The following is a 25964-nucleotide window of genomic DNA, read 5'->3' as shown; positions in this document are numbered from 1 at the left end:
AGTAAGGAGTAACATAACCCGTCGGACTAAAGTCGAAATGAGTTGTATTAATTATAACTTAAAAGACATTCAACATGTTGAAAGCCCTAAATGTCCATGGAAGGGGCACAATTTTATTGGTTGCATTCCGTACCAAATACCACATAGACATGCCTTCGTTAAAAAAGTAAACGTCACGTTAGAAAAATAAAAATAAAAAAATATTCTTGATTAATAAAATCTAATTTTTTTTTATAAAGACTCGTCCGAAACTACGTTAGACTTTACCTAACATTACTACTCAAATTTAGTCCCTTCATCCATCTGACAGCACGATCAAACAATGACAAATAAAGTGCATGTGTCAACATAAGTATCCCTATTCCTCGTCAGTCACTCCATTAAAATTTAATTAGAAAAAAAATAAAAAATAAAAAAAAAAAACTTTCAGAAGGCAAAAACTATTTAAGAAAGCCCAAAAGATAATAATAAAATATTGACGATACGACCAAAACGTTATAAAAATAACAAAGACATAAAAATGCGATGGAATGGCAAAACTTATTAACAGTCAACAGAACACAACAAACTAAAAAATTTGCCCAAAAAAAAAAAAAACTTTTTAAACATTAAAACAGTCAAAACAAAATAAATAAATAAAAATAATAAACAAATGAAAAGAACAAGTAACAAATATTATGAAACAAGTAATAATTGTGAACCTTCAGAACGGTAAGTTCCCATAGACTATTCAACATACAAGGCGGGAGACAAAAGAACAAGCAAAACAGAAAATACCTTTCCAAGGGGGAAAAATAAAAGAGAGAACAAAAACAACTGCATGGAACTAAAATCCTACCTTGCGATGGGGATTTATCATTGAGAAACCCACCCAGCAGACTCCGATGGACCAGAGAAGTGAATGCCCTAAAATCCGCAACACCAAGTAAAAACCATTCGAAAGCATTAAAACTACCAGGGCATGACACCACCACACCAGGAAATTTACGTGACTGATCAGCTTATACTAATTAATTTATTTCACTTCTTCCCTGGGACTACAAAAGTAAAATGAGTCCCACTTTTAATATGGGAACAATCTGTTTCAAGAAGTTCTACATCACAAGATGCTCTGACTCAAGTTCTACCTGGGTATCTGTTTTCAAAATTCAACAGCCAATTCCAGAAGAATACACTCAAAAGCAACACGCTAATCTTGACCACCACCTAGAGCAACAGCAGGATTTTGCTACTCACCTCGGTAGTAGATCATAGAAGTTGGCTAATCCATCAGTAGAATGCTTAGAGTCAGAACATCAATGCTACAGACCCATCCCCTCCACTAACTTCTTGCCAAGGTTCAATGCCTTGTACAAGCCAAGCCATCCCTCTCAGATCAGAACAGAGTTTCATATATCCAGAATGCTATGCATATGTAATGGCCGACAGAAAGTATTTGCCATATGACTTGTAAAATGATATCACAGGGAAAAATACTGCTCATTCACCCTATGGCAGCTATGAGAACTTTCAGGACTTTCTTTTTGGTCCGAAGGTGGGCAAAAACTTGATCTTGGATACCCGAATGGTATCTCTTGAACATCATAAAAAAGAATGGGATAAATTCATTAAGATGCAGCAAATTCAATGGGTCATAACCCACCTCACTCTCAACCCCATTTTTTATGGGAGCACAAAAACAATGAGCAAGAATTCATTGATCGTAGGGTGATGAATCCATCATAATGTGATTATAATTTTTGCTCAAACCGCATTCCCAAGTTATCTAGACTCTTAAACTCGAATGAGGTTGGATAATTAAAAAAGAATGGTCACTGACCTTTGTAAAATTCATTTAATTTCAATTTAAGGTATTTGAAAATTATCAAGGTAGTAAAGCACCAATGATACAATTGATCATTGTCTGAGAGATGAAGGAAAAAAAAAACAAAAACAAAAGGCGAACATAAAGCACATGAGGGGAAAATAATAGATTAGGGTCGAATGCTTGCAACTGGAGCTACTTCCACTGCACAGAAAAGGAGAAAAGAGAACATAAAATTTACTGAAATGTTGATTACCTGATATAAATCCAAATTGCACTTCCTGGCTTCACAATACCCAATACAATCACATACAGAGCAGTCGCATCGAACCATTTTCAAGAAAACATCTTCAAAAGAATAAAACACGACTTGCAATATATGATGACCCACAAAAAAGACAAGGATGGAATCATAAAAGCTTAAAAAAACCTCAAATTAAAGACAAAAATATCAAAGAACGTCTTCCAAACCACGTAGGATTCATCAAGTAACCAAAAGATGTTTCCACACTTTTTATTATGGAAGCAATCATAAATTCTTAAGAAAACTTCAAACTAAGAAAAATAAAAATATCAAAGAATGTCTTCCAAACCACATAGGATTCATCAAGTAACCAAAAGATGTTTATGATGTCAAGAGGAAAGTAACCACAAATGCAAAAAGTTGTCAATACAAGGAAACGATAATGGGGAAAAAAAACATTGTTTAGTGACAAACTTAAAATCATGGAGACGGGATGTTCTCTGCCTCAAAGTTATGCCAGTATCCCAACACTTTTTAAGAAGATATCGGAACCAATCGTACTACATTTTTTTTGAAAATACGTGAAGTGGTGGAAAGTACTAAAATTGAAAGAAAATACAAGTTTGAGATTCTGGTCTTTATAGTAGGCAAATAATAACTTTTCAGCACAAATTTAAAGACGTCGTTTGCAAGAGTGCCTTGAACTTCAGAAGAATCACCAGAGTCCAAAACTAAATATTTGATGCATCTAGGAGGGGATCTGCACAATGAATACATAAAGCATAAAAACACTAAATTCAAAAACCAACTATTTACAGTGGCAGATGACATAAAATGAAGTACCACAATGACATGATTTAGAATCCATTAATGAACAATGGTTTGATAATAGCTGAAATGCAATCGTGGGAACAGAGTGATAAAATGAAATGGAGTTAAAGGTGATACCACACAAATCAAACAGAAAAGTTATGTAACATCAAGAATCAAATAGGTGAGAAATAAAAAAGAGTTAGATAAGGTGAGAAATACTGGAAAATAAATAAATAAATAAAGCTGGTTTTCTAGATATGCTAAGGACTGATATGGGACCTCAATCTTGAGCCATATCTCTAGTGAGGTATAAATCTAGAGAACAATGAAGAAATCTCATCAATGTGAAAAGACTAAATAGATCAACTTGCAGAGTTAATGCAAGTCATGTTTCAATGCAAGCGTAAAGTAGCGTTAACTGCAGGACACAAATCTCCATACTGGTTGGAAAACAAGAAAAGATCAATAGTCAAGAAATGATGGGTCAATAGGCCTCTGCAATGTTAAATAATTTTTACCCCCACAAAATGACCTGAAGTGGAAGATCCCTCGCAGATAAAGTCAACCATACCAGAATAAGGAATAATCAGAACACAAGATACAACTAAATTTATGACAAGACCTTAAAGCATGAATAAAATGAGCAAGGCCTTAAGACATCCAAAGGACTCAGAATGCTAGCATTTATTTGTGCATAATCAAAACTAAACAAACTAAATAGTAAGTAACCAACTAAAATGACTTGACATATCGCTAACTAATAATCACAATACAAACATTAATTAGGGTGAGAAACAGAACCAAATACCATAAATAAAAATCAGGCTAGTCAGGCACCTTCGGTCTAACTAGCACCTGATTGCTCCATAAGGGACCATATCACTTATTATTAGGCTTATCATCCCATAAACCACATGGACAATGAACAAGTGCTCACATACCTTGCAGAAGAGAAGCTATAGCACATTCCATCCTTACCCTATACAATCACAGCCCACATATTAAATCAACATGAAGACATGGGTTAACCATTAAGAGGGCCATACCTGAACCTATATGATTGAGTTATCCACATGTATGACTATATGTATACAAGAAACCACTATAGGTATTAAGCATTAAGTATCATGTTCAAAAGTATAAGTTCTCTCTCTCTGCATGTGTGACTAGGTAACCATGCAGTGTATAATTACAAGTTATAAAAGCGAGATATAGTGTTTCTAATACTATACGATAACCATATATATTCAATATGCACACTGACTGTGATATGCTTCACATATGATCTTAATTGGCCCATCTAGATATGCATCTTTCTAGTATACATCCGGTGTACTTTGAAAAAAAAAAAGGATTTTACATGCCAAAAGAAGTCATGTTCTCCTGGAGTGTGAATGACTAAAAAAAATCCATACAAAAGCCTAAGACTCTTACACTGTTGAATTGAGTTTATAAAATCTAGACTACTTGTCAAAAAAAGAAAGATAAACCAAACCAAAAACAAAACAAAAGCTGACACATTAAGGCGGAGGAAACAAATGTCTGGAGGACAAAATTTTGCTTTCTAGGGACCAATTTTTCCTAGAGCCTCCACCACCTCCCCCAAAAATCTCAGCTAGTAAAAGCTGAAGTCATATTCTTGAGGAAACAGAAGGGCAACATATATAAATGCATTGTCCGATGGGTACATTCCCCAAACTAAACAGAACCAACGCTGAGATCAAATATGGTCTAGTTGGCCTAGCGTAGCAATGCAAGGAACCTTTCTAACTCATTTATAGCATAAATTAAAGCAAGTATCACAGGGTATTACATTCATGTGGGGGCCATGACTATACTAATTGACATTACTAAAAGTAAAGATTGAATCCAACATCCTAATTAAAGATATCAAAGGAACCTAGCAAGCACATCCAATAAATTTTGACAGGCAAAAGGCACAATTTACAAAGCTCCAGAAATCATCAAAACTTACTTATTATATTTAGAAAGTCATAAATACATGAAGAAGTGGATAACATCCAAAGATTCCAAACTGTTGGAAGGGGGCATAATTTTCATGTGCGTTTTAGAATTTCTAAAATGCAATTAAAAATGATTTCAAAAATATCAACAAGCTCATTTTATTAAAATACATCTAACGTTCCCAACCAAGTAGTTATTTTGGAGGAAAAAAGTTGTTAAACCAGCCCCACAACTTTACGTTTCCATATATGTCATCAACATACCAGATTACCAGCTTAAGCTGTTATAATCTCTATTTTCACAACCACAAAACCGAAATCCACAATATATTGTCAACTTAAATAGATAACAAAAATCAAGTAGCACAGGTGAAGGAGAAGATATTCTACCCAATATACCTGACACTCACCTAATGACCCATGTATGGTGGACCGCTGCCTGGATGAGGTCTAACAGCACCGCTCTGGCCCAGTTGTGGGTTCTGATATCCACCCTGCATCAGCGGCTGGTTCCCATAGCTCCCTCCAGGCTGATTCCCATATCCTGCCGGTGGTCCTGCCTGGTTCACAGGGGCGCCACCGAGACCACCAAGCAGATTACCAAGCCCCAAACCAGCTCCCTGGGTGGCAAGCAATGTAGTCAAGGCCTGACCAAGCACCGGGTTCAGACCCTGTGTCGGATTGAAGCCTACCGCGGGGCCTGACGGTGCCATCAAATGTCCATGGCCAGGCCCACTCCCCCCGGGCGCGGAATACTTATTCTTCTCCTTTCTCGAATGGTAATGCGATTGGTGATGATGAGGAAAGGGTGCTTGTTGGTGATAATGCTTTGGCTTTGGACCATCAATAGCCTTCTGACAATGCAAAGTAAGCCCCTCAAAGGTCTTGTGCGGCTCTTCCAAAGCCTTCTTCGCACTATCTGTGTTCTTGTACACGAAAAGCGCAAAACCCTTAGGCTTCCCAGTCTGCTTATCGAGCCCCAATGGACCGTCCTCAATCTCCCCATATTGCCTAAAGAATTCCAGTAGCTTATTAGGATCGACCTCGGCCGATACATTGCTCACAAAAATCTTCCGCTGGGTGTACTCCGAGACCGGAGGGGTCACAGGCGGTGGGGCTGGGACGGGTCCGGAGGAGGCCAGTTGGCATGAGGTGGTGCGATTGCCAATCTGCTTCTGAGGCTGTCGGAGGGCCTTGCGGGCCCCGCTGCGGTGCTTGAAAAGGATAAATGCGTAGCCCTTGGATTTGCCGGAGACGCGGTCTGTTACGGCCTTGCAATCCTCGATCTCACCGTACCTACCAAAGACGGAGATTAGGTTTTCGGCCGTGGTGTCCCAGCCGAGTCCGTGGACAAAGATCTTGCGGTGGGCCGGATCGGCGTCAGCCAGCTCGCGCACACTTTCGATCAAGTCCGGATGCTTGTTCACTGCCTTTTTGACGAGGGTTAGAAGTTGTTCCTTCGAGAAGGGCTCCAGAAGGTTCTCCACGGGTTCCTCGTCATCGTCTTCTTCTTCTTCCTCCTCAACTTCCTCCTCCTCCTCCTCCTCCTCCTCCTCTTCTTCCTTTACCTCGGTTCCATTTTCTGTTACGGGTTGGGCTTCTTTGGAGGCATCTAGGTTTTCGTGCTCTTCTTGCTCTCCTACCTCATCTTTAACTCGTACTTCTTGTTGTTCATGTTCCCAGGGCTCCTCATGTTCCTCTTCTTTGGAATCATCAACAGCCATGTCCTCTTGTTGCTCCTGGGGAGCGTGTCCATCCTGGTTTGGCTCTGGCTTGGGCTGGAGTTGTTCCTCTTCAACTGGTACAGGTACCTCTTGTGACTGTCCTTCTTGCGGTTCGGCTTCGGGGGCTTTGGTGGGCTCGGGGTCAGAAGATCGCAGCTTTCGCTTCTTGGCCATGGCGGAGAAATTAGGGGTTTTCCTACTTAAAATCTAGGGTTTGAGAAGGGAGGGGACAGACTGGAGTGTTCACCCTATCGCTAACCCTCGTGTGGATTTTAAAGGGTCGGACCGGGCTGGATTCCTCTACTGCCCATTTCATTATATTGGGCTTGAGACCTTTGAAGCTGCACTACAAAATACATATACGTTATTACGTTATAGCACTAGCATTCATTTTTCTAATCTTTAAAATCACATTTTTTAAAAATTAATTTTGTATATCAAGAAAAACTTCTACGTTAAATTATATATTTTTGAATTAAATAATAATAAAATATTAATTTTTTGTTAAAATTATTAATTTTATATATTTTATAATTAGTACCATGTACTCAAAAATATCAATTCCATATATTTAAATATTATCAATTTCATATATCAAAATGATCAATTTTATCAATAAATATTAATATATATTAAAAAATGCTTTGTATCATTAACTTAATACAAATTTTATATATCAAAATTATCTTAATTAAAATTTCATAAAGTTGATTTCAATAGGAATGAGAGAAAAAAAAAACAATAAAATAATGTTTGAAGAGTGAATACTATTTCTTTAAATTTGAAGAAATACTATTTATAGCTATGTAAAATTTTGAAGATGCAAAATTTAATGTAGATCAATTTAAAGAGATATTATGTAAATATAAAGATGAATATGAAGATACATAAGCCAATATCAATGCTCTTACATGCATATGAAGTAAACCTCATTTGATTACGTAGTCGAGATGAGATGAATTTAGATGTTTTATTAAAAATTAAACAAAATATTATTATAATATAATTTTTTGATATTATTTTTATTTTAAGATTTAAAAAAATTGAATTATTTATTATATTTTATATAAGAATTTGATAAAATTGTAATAATTATATGAGATGAGATAAAATGAGATAATTTGATTTTGTATAACCAAACCAATCCTAAATGATTTTTCTTGTAATTGTGTGCTAACAGTTTTGCCCTTGGAATTAATTAACGCCTCATTTATTTTTATAATTCATTTCATCTAATCTAATAATTATAATTTTTTTAAATTTTCACACAAATAAAATAAATAATTTAACTTTTTTAAATATTAAAATAAAAATAATATTTAAAAAATATTTTATATTAATATTTTATTTAATTTTTAACTTTAATCTTAATTTATCATGAAAAACAAGCTAGGCTTAATATTATCCGTCGTAGATTGGTCTCAGATTCTCAAGTGGAGTAATTTTTTAGATGGTTTTGTTGTCTTTCCGTGATATTTTTATCTTTACATTGTGAAAATACTATTTTGTGCCTGATAAATCAATTGATCTTTCCGGATCTGTGAAAGGCCTTATTTCATCTCAATTCTCTTCGCGTGGCAGTCATCTTGTAGGGTGAGAGACCAGCGATGGTAATACATGGCACTGTCCGTGAATTCGACACAGTTTACAATACAAAACAAGTGAATTTAAATTTTATATAAGCTGCGGTTTGATAGTAAGATAGATTTGACGAGATGAGATGAGATGAGATGAGATGTGATGTGAATTAAAAGTTAAATAAAATATTATTATAATATTATTTTTTAATATTATTATTATTTTAAAATTTAAAAAAATTAAATTATTTATTATATTTTATGTATAAATTTAAAAAAATTATAATAATAAAATAAAATAAAATAAGATAAAACATTCTCACAATCCAAACAAAAAAAAAGAGTTTGAGTTAAAAGAATTGATCCGATAAAATATGATTAATAAACAAATTAATTGTGAATTAACTCACAAAATCTGGCATCAATCAGTATAACACAAATAAATTCTATTTTCAAATTCTGTAAATGTTTAGTTTTAAATGTCTTTATATCTTGAACTATTAAACTATTTTTTAATATATAATTTTATTTTATGAAAATATTAATTTTCTTATATCTGGTTGGTTTGGATATTCATCGTACAATATTTTATCATGAATTCAATTGTAATTATGAATATTTTATATAATTATCCTTATATTATATATAAAATTATATTAATTCTATTAAAAAATAAATATACAGAGAAACTCAATCCTATGAAATGGGTTGAAAATAGTTAAATAAATTGTGTCTAGATTAATCCAATAAAAATTTATTAATTAAACAAATTATATGGATTGTATCGTATCAATTGCTATTTATATGAATTGTGTTAGAACTTGATTAATCTAACACAATTTAATGAGTCATATTCATATTAATCTACATAATTTAATAGTCATAACTTTTTTTTTTTTTTTGAATTGGGAATAAGATTTCGAATTTCAGACTTCTATTTTGAAATATAAAGGATATATCAATCAATCCACATATATTTAATTTTAATAGTCATAACTTGATACGACACATAACAACCTTCAAGCATAACTTGCCACCCCTAGAATGCTCTAACGGAGAGAGTAGACCAACAATAACCGCTTTAACATTTCAGTCTTTTTCTCCCTTCCCCATCAGACGGTGCATGCAGAGAGTGAGTACATGTATGTTTTACAAAATTAGTTTATAATCTATTCTTTTTTTTTTCTTTTTTAATTTTATAACAAGACAAGCTTTATTCATCGAAAAGAAAAAAACTACAAAGCATCATACTCAATGATATGTGAAACCACTTCAGTAGTTTATAATCTATTCTTTTTTTTTCTTTTTTAATTTTATAACAAGACAAGCTTTATTCATCGAAAAGAAAAAAACTACAAAGCATCATACTCAATGATATGTGAAACCACTTCAGGAATATAATCTATTCTTTTAATTTCACGTGTTTTTAATTTTTTTAAGTTATTTTTTTATTTGTTCTGTGTTTTAATTTTTAATTTTGTTAATATATAAAACCTGTATCTTTATTTTATTTTATAAGCAATGATATAAGTTTACGGGATATACACGGGTTAAAGTACATGAACTCGTATTGCCACGTCATCTAATGTACAAATAAACTCAATTGAAAAATTCTATTAATCATCATTATATCACATATTTATTTTTATTTTTATTTTTTTAATAAATATATGGTATATAGATGATGAGTAGAAGAAGACATCATAACTTACCATTTTAACGCTCTAATTATTTTACAATGAGTTTAAAATCTCAAAGGCAATAATTTTAGAAGCAAGTTCTTAAAAATCTTAATAATAATAATTTTAAAACAAGTTGGAGACACCATTCTTACCACTACTATTAGAGATAATTGGAACAATCATTAAGAAAATTAATTCGACCATTGCTCAACTGCCACCGGTTGCTACCTAGAGTGATGGCTAGAGGCCGCGGAAAAAAATCACCGAAGCTAGATTTGATGCCAATTTGGGTGGATCTAAAACTCAGAAGGGTCGTTAATACGACGTGTTTCGCACACAAGTTACTAGGTTCAATAACCTGCAACACAAGCAAGTTGATAGCTTGGAGTTATAAGTAATCTTCGATGTCTAAATCAGAATTCCTCTTTCATTTTGGGAGAATTTCAATAAAACAAGTGAGCATAAGCCAATTCTGACCTGAGGTTTGGCTTTGATATTGCTAGCCCAAGTGGTCCCCCGTATCTTGTGTAAGATGCCTTTCATACAGGACGATACTCTGCTGCTTTTGACAGGACGTTGCCCTCTCAGGTCACATCCTTGCGACTGGTTGGTGGAAGCAAACTCTGTTGAACACTTTTGTTAGTGATAGGGGTCACGTCGCAAGCACTATTGGTGATAGGTTGCTTTATTGCAACCCCTACTCGTGCGTGTGTCAGCCTTTTGACGGCACGGCCCTATCATTGCTCATATGTGCAGGGTGATGTTAGGAGTGTTGGCGCCCCGTCACCTTGCATTTGTCGCTCTGCTGCCTAGGCTCTGGGCTTCTCCTCCCCTGCTAAGCCTTTATCCTTTGCGCAGCCCATGGGCAGTGCACAGAAAGGGGTTCGATGTGTGATAACCTTTAGTGTGGTCTCAACCCAGCTGAGAGAGAAACATACATATACCTCTCAATTGGGCCCAACCTAGTAGGGGATTTCACATCCTCTCCAGTTACCCCACAAATTCCCACTGTACATGTACAATAGGACTTTTGTAATCATTTCTATAACATCTCGCTTTTTCTTTCTAACGTAAGCAAATTCTGAGGACAAAAATTATGTAACAGTCTGCCCCTTCTCTCTAGCGACTGCAAGCCTCGTTATGTATGCCAAACCTCAATGGCATGTTTCTAAAGATAATATGTGATTTCTAAAGTACGTCTAGTGTTTTAAATGTACTGAAAATATTTATATGAGGTATTTTCAGTGTTATCAAACTAAACTTGATTTTAAATAAAACAATTATAATATTTTTGAAGAGCTCCAAAGATATTATAATTGTAAGATATTATAATTGTAAGAAATCATTTTAATATCATTTATTAAAATAATTTCAGCTATTTAAAATATTATAAGATTTAAATTATGTTGAAAACTCTAATTAATTAAATGGTTTTATTATTTTAAAGATATTAAATAAGACTTCATCATTTTATTAATGATGAAGGAATATTATTTTATAAACTAAAGTTTAGTTTAAATAATATTTTATCTGAATTCCTTTCAGTACTTTTAATTAAGTTAATGTTTATGTATTTTAAATCAGTATTTTAATTTTCCACTGTTAGATCGTCTTGTAGATCCCAAGATGAATGGCCTGGATTAAATACCCAAACCCCTTTCTTTCTCTCTCACTTTTCCCCTCCCTCTCTCTCTTCCCTCTCCCCCAGCTTACGCCGCACGCCTCTCTCCCCCTAGCCGAATTCCTCTTCCTCCAGCCCAGCGCCGCCGCACACCGCCCGGTCTCACCACCACCACCACCGGCATCCTCTTAGCCTGGCGACCAGGCCAGCCACCACCGACCTCCTCCACGCACAACTCTCTCTCTGTTCTCATGGTAAGCCAACCGAAATGAGTAAAACTCATTTCTCTCCCCGTGCGCCGCCGTACACGGCCAACGAGCACCAACATGAGCTTCTGCTTCCGCTTCCCTCCCCTTTCCTCCTCCCTTGACCCGAAGCCCATATAGTCCTCCCTCACACACACAGGTTTATCACCCTTGTGTCGCCGTAGGCGGCTACCCAGGCCACCACACCACCACTAGAGCCTCCTCTGGCCATCGACGACCGTCTCTAGCCACCCTATGTCCAGCCGAGCGGGGATTCTCTCTCACTCTCTCACGAACGCTCCCTCACCTCACGGCTTAGATCCGCCGCCATGCCGCCTCCACCTCGCCACCATAGCTCCACCAGCAACCTCCTAAGCTCTGCCATGGCTAGCCACGACTAGCCAAGCTCCCCCTCTATTTTCCATACTTTGAGACCCACGGCTTAAACTCCTCCACGAGCCGTCGTGTCTCCGACATGTGCCACCTCGGCACCACTGCGAGACCACCACTCCAGGACCATGACCCAACCCGACCTTCCTACACTTAGACCCGTACCTCTAGCCACCTCCAAACACCCAAACAGCCATTGTATGTGGGTTAGCTGCCACGTACGACCCTTCCGATGTCATCGACTATGACGATCAGCGAGTAACGCAAGGGTTATTCCATCGATGATATAACCCTTTATCCCTTGTTATTTATGTTATTTGTTAGTTGATTAGGTTGTGAACTGTGCTGTTAGTATTGTGGAGTTCGCTGTATTATGATGTGCTGTGTAGTGAAGTGTTGGGCGTAGTTGGGAAGTGTGTTGTGTAGTATGGTTATGGAGTATGTGCTGTATTGGTGACGTGAGATGTGGAATGGGAAGAGTGCATGTGGAGTGTATTCTATGTGGCATAGCGTGAGTAAAGGGAATACACGTGGAGTGTACTTCATGTGATGGAGTGATGCACCATATGGCAGGTATGCCGTAGTGGTGATGTGGCATAGCGTGTGTGAAGGGAGTACACGTGGAGTGTACTCCATGAGGTGCAGCGATAAGCCGTGTGGCGTGTCACAAAGATAATGATGGTTGTGTGGTTGATGGGCGTAGAGCGTGGTGAGTAGTATCGAGAACTATGGCTGGGAATATGTGTGAAGTGACAGAACAAGTGTAAGAGTGCGCAGCGGAAGCATGACTGAGGAATGTCACAAAATGATATGGTTACAAGCAGTCGTGCTTATGATGGGTGAGGACTTAGTGTAGGAATGACGTAGTAAGAACGTGACGAGATGTCACGATGTGACAGGAATAAGTGAGAGTCTGTACTCGTGATGAGTTAAGAGTTGACACAGAAATGACGTAGCGAGATGTCAGGTGACGTGACAGGGTCACGGTGTAGCTTGAGAGTAGTCTCGAGCTATACGATGTGACATAAGGCGTAGTTGTGAACAGAGTCTTGTCGTGTTAAGTGTTGGGATGAACTGTTAAAAGGGACGGATAGCATAAAGAGTCGTGCTAGTCGAGTTAAGAGAAGGTTGGTATCGGAGTATGGCGCTTGTCCTTACGAGCATGTGATCAACATGTTATATGTTGGTCTTAGGTGATAAAGGAGTAAGATACATGTGTAATCTGGTGAGACACATGTACCGAACGGATTCATCGTATGTAATGGGTAATGTATCCTAAGCATGGTTACACGGTGCGTAAGCCTCAAAGTTGGCTTAGAGCTGTGTGTCATGTATAGATGAGAATGAAGATTTAGTGTGAGCTAAGATGCATTGAGGCAGTGATGGGTGTATTTTCTAGGATTGAGATGCGTGATTCCGTCGGTCGGAATCATGCATCGGAATGTGGTCAATAGGAAGAGTAAGACGAAGGTCTTAGTGTCTTAATCCTAAGGTAAATTATGGATTCACCTTAGGGGATAAGCAATCGAAGTAGATCGTCGAGTTTGGAAGAGGTAGTGACCGTAAGTAGATCCCGAAGGTTTTAGCATAGTAAAGGGCATGTAAGAGCACGAGATAGAATGAGAGTGTTCCAAATGATGTGTAGCTCTATTTCTAGTTTAAATTGCTTATGCATTAGATAGAGAATGAAGTTAAGATTATGTGTATGCATGTAGGTTACCATTAGATACGCACATGAATGGACTGCATGATATAAAAGAACCATGGAGTCCAGGTAAGTATTGCATTCATACTCTTCTAGAACTTTTTAAAATATAAGGAATGAAAACAAAATGCTTTTCCTTACGATGCCTTACGAAACGATACGAAAGATGTTTTACGAAAACATGCTAAGTATTCAAAGGTATAAGTATGTACAATCCTTTTTTGGCAACCCTTTTTTTTATGTACCCAAAGTATTAATGTGCGCATGTGAATTGATGACTATACGTAGTATCTATTGTATGTATTTTCTATGAAAGAAATGTCAAGGCTTATGCTTGATGCTTTAATTAATGCTTTAAACGATGCGAAGAAAGTATGTTGTTTTAAAAGATCCCTATGAAATGATGCTTTTATAGATGTCATGAACTGATGTTTTACGGATACCATGAAAGATGATGTTTAAGCCCATACTTTTAAACGATGTTTTTCCATGAATGAACTGAAAAGATAGAGCTGAAATGAATTGAAAAATGACTGAATGGACTGAACTGAAAGAAATGATTAAACGTTTAATGTATGAAAATACGTAATGGCCATATGAATAAATGAAAAGGGTACCAAAGGACTGGGCAGATTGCAATGCCGGGTAAGTAGTGCTGATAGTGCACCCAGTGCTGCCCCCTAATTGAAAAGGGATTCCCCACCCATGGCCACGGGCGGAGTCTGAGTCTAAAGGAAGACCGCTAACCCCAACACACAGGGCATAACAGTGTGTACTGACCAATGAAAGTGATAAGAAAGAATGTATGAACGCATGAATGCATCAAATTCTTTAAGAAATGAAGGCACTGGAGGGAGAAACATTTTAGAAAAGAAAGCCCCTTTTAAATAAAAACTTTGTCCAGTGAGTTTTCAAATGAACGTACGTATGCATGTATGCATGTACGTATAGTATGTATGGAATGATGAATGCATGAATGAAAACCTATATTATTATATTTAACTGTATAAAGTAATGCCTACGAGTCATCGATTTATTTTAGTTTTTATGCATACCCTTCCCCCCACAGGAACCGAATGAGAAGCACGCGTCAGGACGGACACGGTACATGGTGAAGAGCACGGAAGTCTAGGCATGAGGGTTTAATTGTATGAGAAGCCTTTTTATCTTAAAAATTAATGTTTTCCGTTGTAAACCTCTTTTACTCTCAAAACATATTTTATTTTATAACGTAGAGTCTCGCATCCTGGGTATGGAAGTAAAATGTTTTAAATCGAACAGTAATTCCTGTCGTCCTTTTTAAAATCATTTTATAAAAAATTCACACCACAAGGACAGGCGTTACAATTTCATTCTTTGGCAAGTTGTGATGTTTGGTGCAGGAGGCGGCTTGTCACGTGTGACTGCTCTCCTTCCGACGTTAGAGGTTGCATCTAAAGGCGTGGTTCCACTTTTGCTTGTGAAGCAAAAGTTGCGGCACTTGTCACTCGTTGTTTCGCTTCCCTATGATGCCTGCTACTTTCCCCATCTGAGAAACTCTACTATTGTAGTCCTTTACTTAAACTCAAGCCCCATTTCATTTTCCACTTTCCTACTTCACAGTTTTCTAGTGCACTCCCCGCTTCTTTGAGCCCATTGTCTGTTTCCTTTCTTGACTTTTTTCCAGTCCTCTTCTTCATCACCTGCCTTCAAGCCCTATCAATGATGCCCAAAAATACTTCGCATTTCACTTCCCAGGGTGCTCGCATCCCATTCAAAGGGATCTTCAAGAGTTCTCGGGGCCAAGATCTCCCTGAGGCTCGCGATGAGTCCCAACACTTCAATGGCAACGATGGGTATCTCTGGGCCTCGACAGTTACTCCGAACTTGAGGTTGTTCAGGAATTCCTTTAGAACACCTGGTGTTCACATAAAAATATATCGTAAGTGTACAAAATCGTAACAAATAGTAAAGTGTTTTAAAGAAAATGGTTATCGAACTCACAGTGAATAATTATGTTATTGAGTACTGAAATTGACTAAATTAATTACTATTTAGAAAACCAAAATTTGAAAAATGGTTTATCTAAATTAAATTGAAGAAAATAATATTAAAATTAAGATCTTAAAAATAATAATAATGGATCTAGAACGTTTGACATCACCTAGTAAATCTCACATAATTTATTCTTCTTTATTATAGAATTCCAATTATCCCAAGTGCATTATAAAAATTCCTTAACTATTCAATATTTTTTCTTGAACAATACTAAAAATATCTCCAACTAATAACTTCATATCTCTATGTGAATTTAACTAATTAAGATTCATTAAGTTTTTTAGATTTTTCTTGAAAATCACACTAGTCGCGGTAAAACATCTCTGCATTTGCTCAACTAATGGTGTTTAATCCTAGAGTTTTAGTCACAAATTACCTCTCGGTCTCATTGCAATCTAAAAGATCAAACAATAGTTAGCTCTATTGAATGGATTAGCTCTTTGATTATGTTTGGATTAATTATTTATTTATATTGATTTAATTCCTTGCTGCAATATAGCTTCCTGAATATATTGTCCTCGTTGAATTTTCTCAATAGTGATAATAATTTACGTATTTTAAAAGTGGTGAATGATTTTTCAAAGGGTTACATTTGGGTTAATCTTGGTTTATAAATCTATACATTCCGATTGAAAATTTTGGGAATTGAATTCCTAATTGAGTTATTCAATAAATTAAGAATAATTAAAATACCAGATTTGCGAAAAGGATTCCCGACGCTTTACTGTTCATCAAATTTGAGCACTTTTTCCGTTAGTCATTTTGCTTCACTTTAATTTGCATTTAAAATTATTTTTTGTTCTCCATTAATCATTTAATATTTTTTTTTTAGTTTCTTTGTTTCTTCTACTATTCTTTTAATTTGTCTCTTTGTGGAATTGACAGCCCAAAGCTGTGCTACAACTATTGTGTTATTTTTTGGACGTAATCAAATTTTGTGCTAGTCCCTAGTAATTTTCATGCCAAAACAATGAAAGATACCAAAGAAAATTACACACAAATGCCACTAAGTTACACTTTCCAGATTCACATATCAAAGCAATCTTAGGAATTCACTAACCCTATCGCAAGCAATCCACAAAGTGTGTGTGTGTGTGTTCCAAATTATATCCATCTAACCAGAAACCCTGACACATGCAATATCAAGAACATCTCAAGCGAAATGTTCAACTCCAGAACTCATGGGTATAAAAGTGTATCGTGTAAGAATTCTCTCTATAGAGTTGACAATGGGTGTACACACACTCTCATGGGGAATTAGGCAATTATGTACAAGCAACAAGCAAACATTGATCTTATGATATGAACCCGCGGGAATGAAATCCCTTGAACCCACAATCAATTTGAAAACTCCCCAAGAAAGCCAAAAATCAAGTCAAGGATGGAGAATCTAGACCCGATGAGAACCCGTTTCAAGAACTTAGATTATATTAAAATCTAGACCCGTTGAAGAACCCGTCTCAAGAACCCAGATTACAAAGGAGGAACGCCACAAAGGTTGTGATTTACCTTTGATAAGTTCAAGAGTTCAATCAAGAACAAGAGGAGAAAACTCAACTCACAAATAAAATTCAATATTGTCTAATCTCTCAAATGAGGCTACAAAGAGTTTTTAAACCCAAACCTAATCAAAACCCTAGCCAAAATAAAGTCCCTTTTACCCAAAATTACCCTTGATGAACAGTACCGGCTACAGTACCCGAGACTACAGTAACCCCTACAATAAATTGATGAAACCCTAGTTCCTAAAATGTAACTTTCCAAATAAGCCATTGGCCAAAATACAAGGCCTTCCCAAAAACATAGTTCATAAGAAATAAGATATGTGAGCTAAGCATCTTCAAGCCCACTTATTTTAAACTAATAAAATAAATCATTTAACCAAATTAGAAGCCTCCAATAACAATAGGCCGTATCTCTAAGTCATGTCTTGCACAACTTGAATAAAGTGGATCAAAGCTGGTTCTCCTTCTTCAAGCTCATCTTGAGTGTTGGGCTCTTGCTAGCTTCATTCCAAGTGGATTGCACCAATCCGTGCATTGATTCATTGATCTTCTTGGCTCTTGATCTTGTAATTGGCCCATCTGGAATTTGCAAATGATCTTTAAGACTAGGCCCACCTTGGTTCCCATCATTCCCCTTCTCCTCAAAAGGATTCGACCTCAAATCTCTACTTGGATCAAAAGGAAAAATGTTAGTAACATTGAAAATAGCAAAAACATGATACTTACCTACTTTATATGTATTTTCATTAATTTTCTCAAGAAATTGAAAATGTTCATCCAAGCTACTCCTATCATCAACAAGCAAGGCCATTAAAGGTAATGGAGTAAGTGGATTAAAACTATAAACAATCTCAAATGGAGAATATGAAATAGTAGTATGCAAGGTTTTTTATATGCACACTCTAATAAGGGCAAATGATACTCCTGCAAATGTCCATGTAGCAATTCAATGAATGGCAAATGATACTCCCACAAACGTTCATGAAACACACCTAAATTTTTTCTTACACCACTCCAATTATATGCAAACTCAATGAATGGCAAGTAATACTTCCACAAATGTTCATGCAACACGTTAATGAATGACAAATGATATTTCCACAAATGTTCATGCAATACGTCAGTGAATGGCAAATGATACTCCCACAAACGTTCATGCAACATATTGAAAGTCTTCCTTACACCAAAGTTACCCAACAAACACCATGTCTATCACACACAAGCAACTTAAGCATAAAACTAGTTGGCACACAAAATCTATTCCCTCTAAACAAGTACCAATTTAATTTATAGAACTTACTAAACGATGCTTTTTCACATGTTCCATACACACTAGCAAAGTCATCATCATTAGCACGCAATTCCTTATTATATTCAAGTCTCAACAATTTTCCATCTAAAATGAAGATAAAGACGTACCTTCTTGCTAAAGTATCAACCACAAAATTTTCCATACCTTGTGTGTATTTGAATACATGACGAAAAGTCTCAACACAGTCCTCTCACTTAGCATGCATTATAGTCAACGACATACCTTGTCCCTTCAAGTGTGTAAAAAACTCATGTTCTTCAAGGAAAGGTCGGTTAGGAATTGTCGCACCTAGCACAAAATCAATGTAATGCTTTATCTCCCTAATAGGTGGAAATCCACAAAACACGCCGCTAGGAATCATGATCTCATATCCCTGCAACAAAGAAACAACAACATTAGGCAAAGAGTTGTTAAATTTGTTAGTATAAAAGTTTGCCTAAGCATAAAAACTCACTTTTGTCTCTCTGTTTCTCTTTGCTATCTCTTTTTCTTTTTCCTCTTGTGGCCTCACTCTTTTTTCTTGACTCTCAGCCACCTCTATATTTTCTTTTTCACTCTCTCTTTCTCTTGATGTTTCGGCCCCAGTCTCTCTTTTCATCTCACTATATTTTTCATTTTCACTCTCTTTTTTTTCTTTCACTCTCCTCCTTTTTTGAACTCTCGGCCTCACAATTGTTTTCCAACTCATTCTCTATTTTTCTTGAGGTTTCCGCCTCATCCTCATCTTTTCCCTTAGGTAGTTCGGTCTTCCCCTTTGTTACAGCTTGATCATTTTTGTCCCACTTTTGTTTCCAAGGAGTACTAGAAACGAAAGTATACCTTGATGTACCCTTTATTTTCAACTTCCTCTCCACCTTCATTGCCATGTGTACCATGTCCTCTACCTCCACATAATGTTGCAACTCAACCACATTGGCTATCTCCCTATTCAACCCACTCAAAAATTTTGTCATCGTGGCCTCCCGATCCTCCACTACATTAGCCCGAATCATAGCCACCTTCATCTCCTTATAGTAATCCTCTACACTCCTAGACCCCTGTGTAAGATTTTGTAATTTTTGGTGGAGGTCTCTATAGTAGTGGCTAGGTACAAATCTCCGCCTCATGATAGCTTTCAACTCTATCCAAGTTTCTACAGGCCTCTCAAGATTCCTCCTCCTATTGGTCACTAATTGATCCCACCAAATACTGGCATAATCAGTGAACTCAATTACCGCCAACTTCACCTTCTTCTCCTCAGAGTAATTATGACAATCAAACACCAACTCTATTCTTTTCTTCCACTCTAAATAAACTTCAGGGTCAGTTCTACCTTGAAATGATGGTATTTTCATTTTGATACTCCCAAGGTTCTTATCTACTCCATCTCGACCCCCCGGCTTTGCCCTAAGTCCCCTTCCACGCCTAACTCCTCTATGTCTACCCAATCCAACTTCATATGTTAAGTCTTCCTCAACCTCACCATCTCCCTCATTCTCATACTCATTTTCAACTCTATACTCACGTCGCCTCCTATCTCTCCCACATTGAAGATTTCTAATCGCTGCTTCTTGATGATCCATCCTATCTCTCACTTCACCCAACACAAAGTTCAACCGCTCAAACTGCTGTTGCATGGCTTGCAACATATAGGATGAGTTATCTGCTCTCCCCCTTGGTGATGCGTTACTCCGCTGAGACATTATAAGGTGCTGCACAAAAGAATGTTAGTGGCAAAAAGAAAACCTCACACACTCCCTTACGTGTTTACACTCGAATAATGGCACTTCACTCGTGTTTCACTCTTAATTGGCTTTTTCCCGATAAATATAGTCTCACACTCTCTTGCCTTTTACCTCAAGAGTTCTCCCGCTCAAGTTCTTTAAGAACTAGTTGAACTAAATCAAGACAATACAACCTTGTATTATTCCAACCAGTAATATAGATCCAAGAAACAAGAAACAAGGAAGGAATAAAACGACACGGGACTCAAGGAATTTATATGAGGGAAAGAGTAATTATAGAACAAGATACCAACTACAAATATGTATTCAACCCCTTTGAGGATAAAACTCAATCAACAAATGTTTTTCTTCGTCTTTGTTGTAACTATGTAGCAACCTTTAAAGATGCTACCTCTCTTTATCTTCTTCGCCTTTTTTTTTTCGAATTTTTTTTTTTTCGAATTTTCTTTTCTTTTCTTTTCTTTTCCTTTCTTTTCTTTTCTTTTCTTTTCTTTTCCTTTCCTTTCTTTTCTTTTTTTCTAATTCAATCACAAACAGAAATACTCAATTGTAAAAATCAAGCAATTGAATTGAAGCATACAAGAATTGACAACGAAATGGAAGAGAATCAATGGAACGGCATTCCAAGCAATTGAAAAACTCAGATATGCATTAAACCCTAAAATTTTGAAACCCTAGGTGATGCAAATTTCAGCCAAACCCAAAACCCTTAGAATTTTGGCAGCCTACTTTTCGTTTCTGTAATTTTTTTTTCTTTTTTTTGGCAACTCTAGAACAATGTAGCCCTAGAATTAAATTTAAGGATGCAAGAAATTAAAAGATAGAATCAGACCTGATTGGAAACCTTGCTCTGAATACCAAATGATATGAACCCGCGGGAATGAAATCCCTTGAACCCACAATCAATTTAAAAACTCCCCAAGAAAGCCAAAAATCAAGTCAAGGATGGAGAATCTAGACCCGATGAGAACCCGTTTCAAGAACCTAGATTATATTAAAATCTAGACCCGTTGAAGAACCCGTCTCAAGAACCCAGATTACAAAGGAGGAACGCCACAAAGGTTGTGATTTACCTTTGATAAGTTCAAGAGTTCAATCAAGAATAAGAGGAGAAAACTCAACTCACAAATAAAATTCAATATTGTCTAATCTCTCAAATGAGGCTACAAAGAGTTTTTAAACCCAAACCTAATCAAAACCCTCGCCAAAATAAAGCCCCTTTTACCCAAAATTACCCTTGATGAACAGTACCGGCTACAATACCCGAGACTACAGTAACCCCTACAATAAATTGATGAAACCCTAGTTCCTAAAATGTAACTTTCCAAATAAGCCCTTGGCCAAAATACAAGGCCTTCCCAAAAACATAGTTCATAAGAAATAAGACATGTGAGCTAAGCATCTTCAAGCCCACTTATTTTAAACTAATAAAATAAATCATTTAACCAAATTAGAAACCTCCAATAACAATAGGCCGTATCTCTAAGTCATGTCTTGCACAGCTTGAATAAAGTGGATCAAAGCTGGTTCTCCTTCTTCAAGCCCATCTTGAGTGTTGGGCTCTTGCTAGCTTCATCCCAAGTGGATTGCACCAATCCGTGCATTGATTTCTTGATCTTCTTGGCCCTTGATCTTGTAATTGGCCCATCTGGAATTTGCAAATGATCTTTAAGACTAGGCCCACCTTGGTTCCCATCATCTTATGATAAGAACACTAACAAATGAGACTTCCACCACTCTTTCCAAAAGCTTACTTAGGATCAGAACGGTCAACACAAAAGGTTGCAACGTGGCTTAGGTTTGGGGCTATATGAAAAAAATGATAAAAATGATTTAAAAACTTCCAAGTATATGTAAAGGGAATCTTATTAAACATCTCAATAAACCACATTTCTCACTTGATGTACTCTTCAACCTTTCAAATCATCGAATAATACTTTTTTTTTTTTTTATAATTTGGTGAACAATTATGCCACCTTGGTATTTTGCTATTTCTACCCAGTCTTGATATTTTTACCTATGAAGCTCACTCACTTGAACACCTTGTAACTCATGTTCTTCCATTTTTTTCTCTTTTTATTTTTTATTTTTTTATTCCTTGCAAAAAAAAAAAAAAAAAGAATTCCACATCTAGTACACACTTGGAAGTAACATGGATAGGAAAAATCAGTGTATAGATTATACTCCAATGTGGAGAGTTATGGATAATGTAGGCATATGAAAAGAAAAAACTACATATGTTTATTGGCTCAGAGTTGGCTACTAGGGGTCTATGATGGAAATGGTTAGCTTGAAAGGCTCAAACATTGATCCTAAGTTGACATTCGTCATATCTCAAGTATATCCATCATCTTACCACAAACCATGTAATGGTATTCTCAAAAGAAGTACCCAACCATGTAATGATATCAATGAACACTTAAAACAATTTACTGCATTTGTAGGCTCTCAATTTTCTCCAAACTGCACATGAATACTTAAGCAAAAGAGTTCTCTAGTTACATGTGTCAAACCATCATCTTACCACAAAGCTTGGATGAGTGTATTAAGGGTTCTGTGAATGCTTTAACAAAAAAAAAAAAAAAAAGATTATGGTGGGTTTGGTGAATTCACGAAGATGGCTATGAATGAGAATGAGTACACATGTGAAAATGATGCACGTGTGATGCAAATAAAAAAAAATTGACACATGAAAATATGTCACAAAATTCCAACAAGCATTTTTAAATATTGAATTTGCACCACCACCCCCCAACTTAAATGAAACATTGTCCTAAATATTTAAGAATCAAATTTGAATGAGAAGTAACTAAAAAAGGTAGGATACACCTGATGATTGACGTGGGTAGCCTGCTAAGCACTAGAGATGGTAACCTAAAATGACAAAATGAAACTAAACTATAAACAAAAACAAAGAAAACAACAACAAACAAAAACGAAAAGAAAGAAAATAAGAGAAAACAAAAATAAAACAAAACAAATAAAGAAAAACATACATGCGTGGTGTGGTCAAGGTTGATAGACCGGATCCACAAGTGGAATGTCTTCCACTTCCAAAACTTGCTTATCCATTAATACTTTAAGGTGCTAATAATTTATTTTAAAGATTCGACTATCCTTAGGATCTTCTATTTCTACTACCCCATTTGTAAAAACTTTCTTTATTACAAGAGGGCTGGTCCACCTAAGCCGAAGTTTTCCTGGGTACTTATGGAGTCTAGAATCATATAAGAACACTTGATCATTAGACTTAAACATTTTTCTCAAAATATTTTTATCATAAAACATTTTCATTTTAGCCTTATAGATTCTAAAGTTTTCATAAGCATCATTTCTCAACTCCTCTAACTCGGTCAACTGAAATTTTCTAAGTTTACCAGCATTCAATTTTGAAGAAATACTAACAGAAAAAATGTCACATCGGCATAGAAATGCATGCTTAAGACCTAAGGGCAGTGGCTGCAATTCCAATTTGGGACTATCCACGCTTAAAGGAATCTACTTTTCACTTTTCTTAGACAGTTCCTCAAATTTCGATTGCCAAATATGTGGGCCATAATCCGGAGGTTTATAAAAAATAGCACAAACATCAATAACATCAGATGAATCATCCATAGTATCAAACTTAGAATTAACAAGAAAATATTCAAGGGAATCAGAACCATGAGTTGTTTGAACTCCCTTGTCTATGAGCCTGTCAATCATGTACGTTTGGTGGCACTCGTCATCCTGTATTGGCTGTTTTTCAATATGGAAAATATTTATTTCAAGAGTCATATTCCCAAAAGAGAGCTTTATTAGACCTGCAATTAATAAGAGCATTAAGTAGTAGTGAGAAAAGGTCAACCTAAAATTAAAAGGGATTTTAGAATTAGAGTCAACAACAAAACTAGTATCAAGGATTATGAAATCAACAGGGTAGTAAAACTTGTAAATTTAGATCAAAGCATCTTGAACTATTCTTCTCGATTTCTTAACTGAACGGTCAGCTAATTGAAACACAACAGAAGTGGGCTTAATTTCACTCAAACCAAGTTGCAAATAAATAGAATACGGCATCAAATTTACTCTAGCTCTTAAATCTAGCAACGCTTGCCCAAACTCATGATTCTCAATATTACATGCAATGGTTGGACAACCAGGATCCTTATACTTAGGAGGAATTCGCTACTCAATTAGAGCACTAACTTGCTCTGTCAAGAATGTTGTCTTCTTAACATGGTGCTTCCTCTTAACTGTACACAAATCTTTGAGAACTTTTGCATAAGTAGGAACTTGTTTAATAACATGCAAAAGAGGAAGATTGATCTTTATCTGCCTGAGGTTCTCTAGGATTTCATTGCTAGGATCTAGAGTTTGCTTGCTTAATTTTAAAGATTGAGGAAATGATACCTTAACATAACTCTTTGTCACCTTAGATTCCTTGGGCAGCTCGGCATTACTACTATCTTGATCCTTTTCACATCCTCTGATTTGTTCGTAGTTGGGATATGTAATGACTTACCACTTCTCGTCACAATGGCATTCACATCCTTCAAATTCTCTTATGCCATATGTTAACCATGGGGTGCGGACTGAGTTTGAGAAGGGAACTTACCTTTCTCATTCAAACTCAAAGAACTCATCAATTTGGACACTTGGCTCTTTATCTCCTTATTTTCTTCAACAACCTGCGTAATCAAATATTCAAAATTTTAGTTAGTCTTACCCCGTGCCTCAATAAAAGCATGTAAAGTGTCTTCTAAAGGACTCCTAGCAAATGAAGGTGCATGATATGGTGCAAGATATGATTTCGAGGATTGTGCAGACGACTGGTTTTTAGACTTCCAGCTAAAATTGGGGTGATTGTGCCACCTCGGATTATAGATATCAGAGTAAGGTGTAAAAAGCTTCTTGTATATACCTAAGGCATTACATTGTTCCTCATACATCCCCCTCATCTCAGCAAGTTTTGAACATTCTTGGGCAAGGTGATCTATCCAGCCACATACAAAACATGGTCCAAAAGACTCTGCATGATTAACCACGTGTGATGGTTTTAAGTCCTTAGTCTTTAACACATCTAGCTCTCTAGTGAGCATCTCAACCTTAGCCTTTAGGCTATCCTCTTCCTTGAGATGGTAAATTCCACCACTATTTGGGTTTCCTGCAGGTCGTGACCCATTTGTGCTCTCAATAGCACTAGGTCCAGTCCAAGTGTGAGCTTTTTCAGCAAGCTCATTGATGTATTCTATGGCCTCATCATGATCTTTTTGTAAGAACTCACCATTACACATCATCTCCACAAATTGTCGCTCTCTAAGTGTAAGTCTCTCATAAAAATAGCTCACTAAGCATCGATTCTCATACCCATGGTGAGGAAACATACTCAACAACTCATTAAATCTCTCCCAAGACTAATTCAAAGTCTCACTGTCCTTTTGTGCAAAGGTGGAGATTTGCCATTTTAAAACGTTGGTTTTATATTGGAGAAAATATTTATTAAAGAAGACCTAAGTTATCTCATTCAATGATCCAATAGATCGTGGTCTCAGCGAGTATAGCCAACTCTTAGCTCTATCCTTCAAAAAGAAAGGAAATAACTTAAGTCTCACAACATTATCTGTAGCATTATGAC

General features: G+C 36.3%; 1 protein-coding gene and 1 long non-coding RNA gene across 5 annotated transcripts in view; one reads left to right on the top strand and one right to left on the bottom strand.

Annotated features, from left to right (window-relative positions):
• Positions 1 to 3316, top strand: part of LOC121241091 — a 36005-nt gene extending 32689 nt beyond the window's left edge. Inside the window, exon 2 of the long non-coding RNA XR_005935657.1 lies at positions 3043 to 3316. This is a non-coding gene — a long non-coding RNA (uncharacterized LOC121241091). The remainder of the gene's footprint in view (positions 1 to 3042) is intronic.
• On the bottom strand, positions 2545 to 6810 carry LOC121241088 (UBP1-associated protein 2B-like). Of its 4 annotated transcripts, none has more exons than XM_041138697.1 (3): positions 5225 to 6810; positions 3803 to 3840; positions 2545 to 2808 (listed from the first exon to the last, which is right to left on the bottom strand). In XM_041138697.1, the coding sequence occupies exon 1, from the start codon at positions 6721 to 6723 to the stop codon at positions 5236 to 5238; it is 1488 nt and encodes a 495-aa protein (XP_040994631.1). In that variant the 5' UTR covers positions 6724 to 6810; the 3' UTR covers positions 2545 to 2808; positions 3803 to 3840; positions 5225 to 5235. The 4 variants fall into 4 exon arrangements, with proteins under 4 accessions (XP_040994631.1, XP_040994630.1, XP_040994629.1 ...); XM_041138696.1 differs by having other exon boundaries at positions 5236 to 6810; XM_041138695.1 differs by lacking the exon at positions 3803 to 3840.
• Between the last annotated feature and the right edge of the window lie 19154 nt (positions 6811 to 25964).

This window comes from Juglans microcarpa x Juglans regia, chromosome 7S (genome assembly GCF_004785595.1).
Source record: "Juglans microcarpa x Juglans regia isolate MS1-56 chromosome 7S, Jm3101_v1.0, whole genome shotgun sequence".
Classification (NCBI taxonomy): domain Eukaryota; kingdom Viridiplantae; phylum Streptophyta; class Magnoliopsida; order Fagales; family Juglandaceae; genus Juglans; species Juglans microcarpa x Juglans regia.
This window is presented reverse-complemented; position numbering and strand designations above follow the sequence as displayed.

Bases quoted from the DNA above. Each gene is read 5' to 3' on its own strand.
- LOC121241088 (XM_041138697.1), bottom strand. From the start codon at position 6,723: ATGGCCAAGAAGCGAAAGCTGCGATCTTCTGACCCCGAGCCCACCAAA.